This window comes from Aspergillus heteromorphus, assembly GCF_003184545.1.
Source record: "Aspergillus heteromorphus CBS 117.55 chromosome Unknown BO70scaffold_16, whole genome shotgun sequence".
NCBI lineage: Eukaryota > Fungi > Ascomycota > Eurotiomycetes > Eurotiales > Aspergillaceae > Aspergillus > Aspergillus heteromorphus.
Window position 1 is genome coordinate 165,076 of NW_020290421.1, and position 11,795 is coordinate 176,870.

The 11,795-nt window shown below is 53.1% G+C and overlaps 3 protein-coding genes across 3 annotated transcripts; all 3 read left to right on the plus strand.

Moving 5' to 3' along the window:
- Positions 1 to 3,837: 3,837 nt before the first annotated feature.
- BO70DRAFT_397280 (uncharacterized protein) lies at positions 3,838 to 4,740 on the plus strand (the record flags this gene model as incomplete). The annotated part of the gene is made up of 4 exons (XM_025546689.1): positions 3,838 to 3,922; positions 3,969 to 4,143; positions 4,315 to 4,498; positions 4,567 to 4,740. 4 exons carry the CDS (start codon positions 3,838 to 3,840, stop codon positions 4,738 to 4,740), a joined length of 618 nt encoding a protein of 205 aa, XP_025398382.1.
- Positions 4,741 to 6,231: 1,491 nt separating this feature from the next.
- BO70DRAFT_397281 (uncharacterized protein) lies at positions 6,232 to 7,505 on the plus strand (the record flags this gene model as incomplete). Its single annotated transcript, XM_025546690.1, has 4 exons — positions 6,232 to 6,380; positions 6,590 to 6,680; positions 6,802 to 6,929; positions 7,007 to 7,505. The coding sequence occupies 4 exons, from the start codon at positions 6,232 to 6,234 to the stop codon at positions 7,503 to 7,505; spliced, it is 867 nt and encodes a 288-aa protein (XP_025398383.1).
- A 2,718-nt stretch (positions 7,506 to 10,223) lies between these two features.
- BO70DRAFT_397282 (uncharacterized protein) lies at positions 10,224 to 11,795 on the plus strand (the record flags this gene model as incomplete). Its single annotated transcript, XM_025546691.1, has 2 exons — positions 10,224 to 10,793; positions 11,613 to 11,795. 2 exons carry the CDS (start codon positions 10,224 to 10,226, stop codon positions 11,793 to 11,795), a joined length of 753 nt encoding a protein of 250 aa, XP_025398384.1.

The window sequence follows — 11,795 nt, forward strand, 5'->3', positions numbered from 1 at the left end:
TGCACCATCGAGTCTCTATATCTTCTGCGGAAGATATATCGAGTTACCTTGTCGTCGCTGGCAGTCGCCAGAAACCACCGGGTGGGATCAGCATACCACAATTTGCATAACCTTGTCTCTTCATATCCATCTGGGATATATGGCTTCTGCCATTTTGAAAACTGGCTCGGAAGAGCAACGCAAGAAACATTGCTGCTTCGCGGAATCCCCCCGATCCCACCCGTTGGCGCTGGTTCAACATATCTCCGGCTTTGGATACTCGCTCCTCACCGACTACATGTCGCGTGCACGACACTTTCTAGCAATTTGACGGTCCCTCGACGGGTCTAAATCCCATCAGCGGGAAGACATATTCCTGCGTCATATTATCTGACGCTTGGTGCGTGTCTTCGAAGCAGCGTGCCAGCTGAGGCTCAGAATCCCCAACCCACAGCTCCCCAGCCGGGAAAGCCCGGGGCTAGCGGCGCGATTGCTGCTTTCTCCCTACGTCGGTCCGTTCTGCCGCAGACGAGTAATGTCTCTTGGAGGAGCAGCTTCGGCCTTCTCGTGGTCATTACGACCTGTCTTACTGGCGCGCTCTCTCGCATAGTCTGCGATGGCTGCGGAAATGTTGTCCACTGCAAATTACATTAGATCTGTGGATCCCGCCAGCTTTTAGCTTGTTGCTCTGCAACAACTATCCAGAAAGACCCGGAAGCACCAAGGCTAATATGGCATCGAACAGCACGCGCCACCGGTGGTGGTGGTGGCGCTACCTCAGCACCACTGGCGGCGTGCTTGCTTCCTTCCTATCCGCCCCGCAGCTTGTCTCATTGCAAAGACTCCCTTGAGAAATCCGCCGCCGTCGTGTGTAGAGGAACCACAACGGCAGGGACTCGACAAAGTGGAACTGGAAAAGGCACTACCTCCTACTGGACAACGTTAACGTCCGGGCGTAGATTTGCCGTGGTCGGTGCGCGGCACTGACATCTCGATTTCGACCTGCATCATGCAGAGGTCTCCATGGGAGACGATGACGATGATGAGAAAAGGGCCGCGTTTGTCTGCTCTTCTCTACTTCTCACGGGGACGATTACGAGAACCCATTGGGGTCTCGTGTTTGTGCTCTCTCATACTGAGCAGAGACAACGCTTGGAAATTTTACAAAGTGAGACTGAAAAAAATATATTTTCTCACTAGAGAAGTTTTATTTGGGCACATTATTGCCGTGGTCAGTGCTGCGAGTACTGACACATCGTTGTCGATCCGCTGGTCGTGGATATATCTCGTCTCGCATCTCCTCTCTACTGCAGATGACGACGACGATCCCAAACATCGCCTCGTCCTTTCGCTCCCATGGACAGGGTGGCCAAGCGATGCTTCGCTGCATGGCTCTCGACTACCTTAGCCGAGAATAGAGAAATCCTGTTTCGACCGTCTGCGTCGGATGGAGGTCGAGATGCACCGTGAGGCGTCGATCCTTGACGGCGACGACGCCTCCGGTCTGTCGATCCACCCAACATTGGGTCGGGTCCCGGGTCCTGTGCGACAATCTCCAAATGTATGGTGAGACTGCTCCCTGGCTAGGGGGGCCGGGGGTGGTGGTGGTGGTGGTTATGGTTCGTTTTCCATTCCACCATCCCACAGCCCGGTCTGCTGCGCGACGAATCAGCAAGGAGACACATGCAACAGAAATAACGAAACCTCCTATCTTCTTGTCTCCTTCCACCCCGGATAGGGGTCGGTCTTCGGTTGTTCTGGCGGTCAAGCCAGACAGGTCAAGTCGGCGGTTGTTCGATCAACGCGTCTCGGATGAAAACGGCGAGACTCCTCATGTCTTGGGTCGATGACGGATGGCCAAGAGAGCCAATTGCTCCTGCCACACAGCACACGGAAAATTTCAACATCTGTTGAACTGGAAAATACGCCCTTGTAGGGTGTGTGTCTCCTGCGGTTTCGGTTTCATAACTGCGCTGCGGCGTGCTTTTGAAAATCCTTCGGCCTCGGCATTAACTGCCATGGAAGTGCAAAATGAGTTTATCAAAGTATTGGTGGCTCGAAAGTAACCTTATCATCACCTCCCATGCTCTGTGTGTGCGGGTGTGTGGGTGTCCGTCTGCGTCTGCCCAACATGGGGTGGCGTTTTGCCTGGTTCTCTCCATCCATGAATCGATAGATACGATCTATGATCGTCCTTTGCTCGCCTGTTGGAGTCGAAGAAAATGGCAGTCCCGACCTTCGGACAAGGCCAAAATGTTTCTTCGTGCCTTCTGGCAAACGAAAACCGACATCTGTCGGATTTTTCGTCTGGTGTCGCAAACCGCACATACACCAGCACATAGAATGACTACCAGGTCAGGGTCATTCTTGTGCTGGTGTTGGTGTTGGTTTTACTGGGGGGGGATGAACTCTTTCTCCCTATGACCGTTCCGGGATATCATTCATGGTTGACTCAGTGGAGGAATGGGAAATGGGAGTTTGAAGAAACAGGGCATTTCATGGCCCGGTGGGGGGTGGGGGGGTGCCGTCATCTTCCACGCCAAGTTGTTCTTTGTGGAATGATCTGACCTGTAACGCGGCGATGATAGAAGAAAAGATATGATGATGCATTCGATTCCAACCAAATCGACAAGGAAAACCTGGAGAACGATATTCGCTGTCTTGTGAAATGCTCTGAGCCCAAAGGGGGCGATGATGAAATAGAGCAAAACATCCTCGTCTGACATCCCATCGATGACAAGAAAGTCGACAACGAAGCCTGGAGAAGGGGCATCCTTCATTATCAGGAAGGGCCCCTTCTCCTGGATGGATCTATTGACCGTCCCTTTGGATATTCCGTCTCTTTTTGTCCGCATAGACACTGCGGCCATCGACTCTCCGCAGTCAATACAGCTTCGTCTGTTCTGCTTCCTACGAGTCAGACGTTTTCCCTGAGAGATACAGGTACGCGTGCCTCCCATACAAACCTGGGGGTTCGGCTTTCCAACGCTTCGCAATGAAGCAGTAGTCCACTGGGCACTGGAAACTGGTACGACACAACACCCATCGTGTCACCTCACTCTTTGGGGGTGGGGGGACATCAGCAAGTTGCCGCCCTTCAGACGCTGTCTACTGATCAAGGACAACTACTACAGAGTTGGTTCTTTTGGCTTCCCCGCCCCTGAACGAGTACGGCACCTTCCACCAGAATCACACTGATTGGATTCATCGAATGAATTTCCATTGGCATTCGACAGTGTCCGTCGAGACTCGGAAGACCGACTTCCTAGAGACACCCTAACCTGTCAAACAACGAGATTTCAATTGATGTCTCAGACAATGAGATCTCAAATGACGACTCACGAGAAGGTCAACATTGATGCCGACACACCAACAACCAACTGGCCGGTTCCCACTGAGACCCAGGAACTGGGCGCTGCTGTGACCCTTCCCACGATCGACACCCAAGTCATCGTGGCCCAGAACGAATTCCTTCTTGCCCAGAACCAGAAACTGAATTCCGCAGAGCATCTCAATGCTACTTCGCTGCTCCGGGAACCGTGATCGGCACCCGGGATTTATATTGCGCTGGCGCGACAACAATGTTGTTTCCATGCTCGACAAATGGTTTTTCATTCAACGTTTGATCGAAAGTGTTTTAATCTGCAATTGCGGCACAGGCACGGGTCGTGTAGGTTCCAGTGCAAGTTGGCGTCGTCGTCGACGTTCAAGATATCTGGTCCTGTGAGCACACTGTCTCACTGGCGCTGCCTCGGGGGGTCTGGGAACACCGCCGAGGCAGTCTTGACTTTCGAGTATCTCGACAACGAGCTCCCCTGTGAGTCTCGTTAATGTGACGAGCTACTGAATCCGGACACAATGGTTCGGTCCCTCCCTCTGCCTCTTACCGACTTCTTGTCTAAGAAAGACGGTTTCCGCCCCAAAGCTACCTCGTTCTCCGAATGTTAGTTTTTAAAACTTCGTTCCCACCCGGCGCCGACACGAGAAAGCTCTCCAGGACTCCGTTGTCTACGGGCCCTGTGTTGACCACCTCTCCGATAGTGGTTTGCGTTCGGCCGGCATCTGCCAAGCCGTGCAACTGAGAATCGGCGTCGAAGACGCTCGTCCACTCGTCGACACGAAGTTTCATCAGAGCTTTGACAGGGCCCCGGCCCATTGTCGTCTGTGACTACGAGTTCGAAAGCGCCCTACGTGGTGTAGATTGCGAAACCCTTCGCCCACCTGCGTCGTCTCCATATCCACGCTGCAATCCAGCGCGTGTGATCCACCTCAAGACCGACCATCTTGGTCTTTGGCAATACGATGCATTGCACGGTGTACCTGCTGCCGTTCTAGCGACAGCGGTCCCGAAGCAAATCTGCGTCTGACGGGCAGCACGTCCAGCAGCAAACCTGCGCTGGGCGTGTCTTGTCAACTCCGTCATCGCAGTAGTGGGCTACTTGCTCCAACTGCGATGCGCGGCCGTGCTCGTCAGAAGCAGATCAATCTGCCGTCGTCCGACACCCACGACATCCAGGATGTAATCATCAAAGCAAACTCCAGGGCCCACGGTCCTGCGAAGTATGACTGAGAGGAAAGGGCTTATAGCTGGCATGTTTGCTGCGTGTGACTATTGTGGCATGTTGCAATCTGCTTCTGTGCCTGGCCAATTTGGCGCCATCGGGCACATTGTTCTCCACGGCCTCGGTCTGCGGTGCTCTGCGCCAAATCCGGGCGTCTCTTGTCGACTCGCCAATTTCAGTGTTGGCTTTCTCAAGCTAGTTGGCATTGACTCAAATGTCGTGGCTTCTTATTACCACGGAGGATGCTTTTCCTGGTACTCCCAGCAGGGCCTGGGGTGCCGTTGCGCACCATGCTCATCAGCACGGCATCTTCATGGTGCAAATGGCCAAATCTGGTCATCTCAACTGGGGCTCTCCGGCCACAATGGCGTCTTGCTTTCCCCACCCAGCGATGTCTGTCGCGCCGATTGCTACAATTCACATTGACAGTCGGCCGTTAGTTGCCGTAGGGTGCCTCTCACCTCAGCCCCAGTACGATCTGGGGCGAGCTTGCGCAAGACGCTTGTCGCATTCCATCTCTACGGTGCTCATCGCCAAACGTGGTCACGTCGACTTGGTGATCAATCTCAGTGTCGGCCTGCTCATCCGACTGGAAATTGTTTGTCGTGGGTGTGAATTACCACAGAGAATGCTTCCCACCTCAGCCCCAGTAACATCTGGGGCGAGATGGCCCAATTGGGTCTGGGTTTGGGTTTCGGTTTGGGTTGGATTGGGGGGTCGGATGTGTGGAAAGAAGCGAACAGCACGTCTTTCTCAGACGCGGTAGGATGTCTTGAGCCACAGTGGCTGCTTCGTCGCCATTCTTCAACAACGAAGACATATAAAGCCAAAATTCGAGCTTCGTGTCTCGAGGTGCCTTGTTCGCTGTGGCTGCCTAACTGGCACGACTCTTTCCCTTTATTTCGAAAAAGGATCTATCCACCAGATATCGTGCATACATCTCACCGTGATGGTGGCCTGGTCTTATCAACACCCCGAATGTAGGGGGTGGGGGAGGGATGCACCTCCCAGTCGAGATAGACCAGACCCATCTTCCCCTCGAGTTGTGGGATCGGACCAGGGTAGAGGCAGCAGTCTCACCCTGACATCCAAATCCAGATCCCTCGCAATATCCGCCTACCCATCCGCAGATATCTGCGTCTGGCTCTGCGCGTCTACACCGAGCTGCCAGAGCAAACCCAAACCCAAAACCAAACCCAGACTCGCATCTACTCACGTCATCACCATCAGAGGCAGCTTATTATATTCTGTTCTCTGTCTCTCCTCATACGCGGCTCGGCCACTACCTGGGTGCCCGTGTGCCTGTTTCTGGCACACCATTGCACCCAGGTAGAGTAAGACTCTTACACAACTGCCACAATCGTGGCACAACTGTGTCACGTTCTCTGGGTGTCCCGGGACGCTATCAAAAACAAACGCAGAAGCCTGCTATGGCTTTGTTTCGGCTTTCTTTCGGGAAAGGCGCCGCAGCGTCTCTTCCCAAGGACGATCGTCGTCTCTCGATCGACTGCTGCAGCAGGGTTACGCCTCGGTAGAGTGTGGAATGGAAATTCTTACTGGAGACCCCAGGGACTTTGAAGTCCATCTGGGGTCGGTTGCCTGAGCTGTCTCCAGTCTGACTGGGGTCTGCGCCTGTCTCCGGACCCCAGTCAGCGTGTCCTTTGTCCGATCACACGAGGGAAGTCCCTCCATGAATTACAAGACGGATTATCTCACCAGAGACATTAGCCATCACTCCGAAGCCGAGCAGGGCTTCTCAGACCCAGTTCCCGGCCACTCCGTGGCTGTCGCGCGCCCCGCCGCCAACGCGTCTTTCGAGACTGACAAAACAGAAAGACCGTATTGAATGCTTCAATTATCATCTTGATAATCGTCCATCTGGACAGAGAGAAACTTTCATGGCAACAAGCCACGGCCGTCCGTTGTGTTCCCTTTGTGAGGGGCCGGGCTCGTGTATCTCCAACACCTGTCCGGCAGCGCCCTCGGGTTCACATTGGGACACAGAAGCCGAAGCTGTGGTTGTGACAAACTACTAACCGTGCTGCCAGCGTCGTGGCAATGGCGCCCGGCTCGTGTCTTTTCAGCACCTGCTTGGCGCCGGGCACTGTCGCACTGTCAATGAACGGTGTCCACGCCATGGTGCGTTTCTGCCAATGGGTGGTTGCTGGTTCCTATAATTGGCACACTGGTGTTTTACCGAAGAGGGGGGAAAGAGGGAGCATCCTCCCATCTCGGATGCGTCGCGTCTCACAATTCGCAGCATAGTGGCTCTACGTCCCTTTACCGAGATGAAGAGACGCAAGACAAGGAAAAGCGCAAGGCGCATCGAGCAATGAGCGGTCGCATGGCCGGTGGAGAATATGCTCATCCTAGGACCGGCGTTGGGCTGTCTGGGTTTTGGTTGGCACAGGGTGTCTCGCTTTCCACACTGCTGCGATGTACTATCGATTGCTTCAAACTTGAAGACGAGAGCGACGAGACCAGAAGAAGCGCAAGGCGCTTTCAGTTATGAATAGCCACATGACCATCCGTCACCATGGCAGCATCACTGAGCAGCGGGGTTCTGTTGAGCAGCAGGGCTCCACTCTTCTCAGGGCTGTACGAAGCAGTCGCCTCAACGACCAATTCTCCACCCAGCACTGGGCCGTCCCTGTGCGCTTGCAATGGGGTATATCGCATTACACATTCCTGCAATGTACTATCGCTTCCTGCAACCATTACGACGAAGATGGACACAAGAAGAAGAAGAAATGCAAGATGCTTCGAGCGACGAGCAGCCCCATGGCCATCCGGAAGCTACATATGCTAGACCTGGTAGTGTGCGGTGCTGGTCTTTGTTTACACAGAGTGTGTCGGATCGCACATTCCTGCGATCTCTCACCGTTTTCGTCTTTGTCTTCGTCCGTTATGAAAGTGGCGAACGGGCCCAGAGAAGAGAAGAGTGAGGCTCTTCCAGGGATGTGAGCAGGCATAGCTCACTTCAGAGTGTGCCGTGGTTTACAAGGACACATGATGTGTCGCGTTGCATACTCCTGCCATCGCTGTGATATTGCCTCTTTGGATGATGAAGAGCAGCAAACAAACGCGCTGGAAAAGGAAGTGAGGCTCTTCCCGGGAGGAGAGCTCGCATATCGCTTTCGATATCGACATACCAGTCGAAGCTTGTATGTCAAGCTTATTTTATCATGCTGTTTAAGCCAGGGTCGGTGTGCCGGGGTGGATAGGGTTGGGTTGGGCGAGGGATTCGATATGGAACTGACCCATCCATCCACACGGACATACGTTTCCTTGGGTAAAAGGGCTCCATTCGCTCATTCTACTGTGCTGCTCGACTTCGTCTCGCTTTAAAGCCAGAAAGCTGGGTGATACATTCTCACCAATGTGAAAATACAACTCGCCCACCGTGGTGGCGGCTCTCTTGCCTCGTTTCAGGTGTCTGTGGTCTGCGGTTGTATATTCCTCTGCTACTGCGGTATACTAGCCCATCCTCCACACAGCAGAATCGGACAACCAAGTGTGGAAAGGAACGCCTTAGGGCGTCTCGACAAGCAACGGAGACAAAATGCCAACAGCATGGAGAACGGCGTACGAGCCTTCGCTCGGCCACTTTACTTTACTTTCCGCAACGAAGCGACACACCATCCCATCGCTTTCGCCTCATCCGATTCCAGCAATCGCCATGAAAAGCAGAAGGAATGTCCACGAGCCGCAGACTCTGAACGGGATAGCCAAGGAAGAGAGACTCCCGAGACTCTCCAACTGGCGACTTCGACTTGTTGCCTCAGCGCAACGCACGTCCATCTAGTACGCCCTCATGAGGGTTTTCTATCCCATTTCCACTGGAGCGAAAGGGAAAGGGAGGGGGGGGAGGGGGGCTGTGTTCTCTCGAGGCCACGGTGAGACGCTGGAGCTTGCAGAGGAGCTGCTACTTTGTGTGTGGAAAGGGTTTTGACAGACTAAGCGCCCGTTTACGCTCGACGACCAAGGTAGAGAGACGAGGTAGACGGGTGCTCGACCGAATATCCAGAAGAAAGGCATAAAATTGGTGCTCTTTTAAGAGAAAAGGGGGTAGAGGGGGAGGGGGAAAGAAAGTGAACAAGCAAGAGGGGGGGGGTGGAACATGCAAAAAGGAAACGGAAAAGGAAAAATGATGAGGAAAGAATACAAAGCAAAATGAAAAATCAAAAACGCGCGAGTTCAGGCGAAAAGGCCCGGCTTGTTTGGAATCAACATCAGAAGATGATGATCAAAGGAGCCCAAAATGGGTTGTGGCTTGCTGGAAACGGGAAGTCAAGAAGGAAAAAAAAAAAAGTTGAAACGGGAAGAGGAAAAGAAAAGCACGCGAGAAAAAGTCGAAATGGCCTCGTGTGGATGGAAGAGAAATGAAAGGAAGGTCATGAGAACAGCACAATATATAGGTGCTGCGGCTTTGGCGAAGAAAAAGAAACAGCGGAAGATGATGGAAAAAGGGGAAACGGGGCATTCGACGCCCTTGATAAAGACAGGGGTTTTCCACAAACTGCTCAAGCAACAGAGCAATGCTTCGCGTCCTATATTCTTCCATCACGACAGATCTCAACTCCCGAAATCCACCGGAAAGGTCATCATCAAAAAGATGAAAAGCCCCCCGGATGATCTGAAGAAGAATTGTCTTCAAACACGGTGCAGAAGCGCAAAAGCTAGCTCGTCAAGCAGCAGAGCAAAGCTTTGCTTGCTTTGTTTTTCTAAACCACCAGTTACAACCTGGAGATGGCCACCGAGGTCATAGACCTCGCGTTGAGTCTGTCTTTCGACATACCATGCTTGACTCAACATGATCGACAAGGCGTCGAAATATCTTCATGAAACCATCAGCGCGCTAGTGGCGGCTGTTGTCGGTTGACTCAAAAAGAGTAATGGCCCAGGAACGACACCCAGGACGACTGGGCGTCGTCTTGCCTTAGTCGATCGATATAGATGTCAAATCTAGGTCTCTACAGACTTCGTTTACCCGACCAGCCTGTCATGGCGCGCCATAGCAATCAGATCCCCCAGGGTCTGGCCTTCTTTCTTTAGCTCAACTAGCTGGGGGGGTGGCTGGTGTTTTGAGCATCCCAGAGAATCTTCTATCCAGACTGTTGATGTAATATTTTTACGTTGGGTGGTCGAGGAGCTCGCCATGAGGACAAACCCACCGCCTCAACAAGTTCGCCTCAGTCAACGGAGTGGGCAGTCGATAGATGCATGCAAAATGCAAACGGGAGACAAATTGACCCAGATACAAGGTGTCAAATCATGTGTCAACAGACACAAGGTGCCAATGAAAGATGCAGTCGGAGACATGGTACTGTTTCTGGACATGTGGTCCCGGTTTGACAATCGACAGATAACGACCGGAGATGAAAGATGTTGATCCAAAGGCGACTGCCAGAGCTGCGGCGCCTGTGCCTTTCCGACGAAGGATGGCAATGTGTGCCGGACGTATACGCATATTCGAACAGGAATAGCCGTTTCGAGAAGTTCCAACTCGTGAGCCGGGTCAGTAACAAAAGACCCTGGCTGATTCAATCTCAACGTCCTGAGCCTGACAAGGGGTTCTCATTCTTCTTCCCAAGCACCGGAAGAAACTGGCATACTTCCTGCCAATGCTCCAAGCGTTGCCGGAAGTGACTTTCGAAGCTTCGATCATCTGCTATGTCCAACATGAAGCATGGTCTAAAGATGAAAGGCGTAGAGCCATCGCGGGAAGAAGATTTGAATCGGACCGGCGTTGCTGCCGGTCCTTGGAATGCTCACTCGGAGAATAAACTGCTCGACAGCAGCATTGCGGCTTCGGGCCATCTTAACAGCGAAAGTGGCTATGTCACAGTCGCTTTTGCGGCTAATTCGAGGAAGAAGTGTCTCCGTCAGGAGAGAATGAGTCTCTTGGTGGCACCGACATGGGCGGGTCAGCAAAGGGCTCGAGAGCCCAGTCGGAGGCTGCGTCATCTCCAGGCGATAGCTGCGGCGGCAAATCTCCCCACTTGTCACGACAAAGCGGCCCAACAAAGAGTCCTCGTTTTGAAGTCCGACTCAATAGCCAGTGGGCAGAATGCTGGTGTTGAATCTAAGGACAACTGTTGGGTTCGACATTCAACAGGCTTCGACATAATGCTTTGTCGACGGGCTTTGCATCTCCGCGTCCTACTACGTGAGACCTACGGCACGGTGTCTGGGATCATCCCGGCGCTGTATGATGCTTTTGGAGGCCAACTCGATTGGCACAGGGACCGGGTCGGCCATGATGATCCAGTTCCTTGCGGTCTGGGTTTATTTACGCTGTCACCGGTTTACCGGGCTCGAGATTGGATTTGGTTAGCGATTGGGTGTATATATACCGTCTTTCGTCAACTTTCGAGTCGGGATTGGATTACATTACACTGTTCGAAGTGCAGAGGCACTAAAGGGGCACGCTCCGAAGCCCCAAGATGACTCTTGTGGGTGTCTGTGTTTCCATGGCCTTAAGTCACCTGAACCGATTCGACACCTGGAGATCTGCCCGCCTCTGTTCAAAGTGCAAAGGCACTTGAACAAGCGAGAAGATCCAAGCCCCAACGATCCTGTTGGGCACTGAAGTTTCTACCGGTTTCGTTAAAGTTTGACCTATCCAGCAAGTTATGAATTGTTCGACTCTGCTCCAAATGCAAAGGCATTTGAAAAGACGACACGCTCCCAAGCCCGGACAAACCTGCTTGGTGTCGAGGTGGACAGTGTCGTGGGACACCTGTCCCATTCGATACCCTGGTGATTGTGGTCGTCTGCCGTTTACCGACTCATTCTCGAGAATTGACCTATGGGCCACGGTGGACAGGGTAATCACAGATCACTGGCCCCTTCACAATGGAATTGGACTCATCAGGTCCACCAAGTGGGCCTCTCATCTATCCAGACCGCCCCGATGATTTCTACATCCGGCACGCTGGGTACTCACTGACATGGTCACTGGCATGTCCAACCAGGGGATAAAGAAACGAGAAGGATTAACTCCTTTCTCACCGGCGCCTGGCTGCATCCAAGTGACGCAATGTCACCTGGCGTTTCTCTGCCCCACAGCCCACGCTCCTCGATATTGTTGTGCAGCGCGAAACGGCTTTCTTCATCTGTCGTCGCCACTACGAGGTTTCGATCGTGATCCAATGGTCTGATGCACTGAGGAATGTCCCGGTGCGTGGCTGGGAGGTCCATCGCCAAACGATGCGTCTCCCGGCCCGTCGTCCCCGTCACTTGCCACTATAA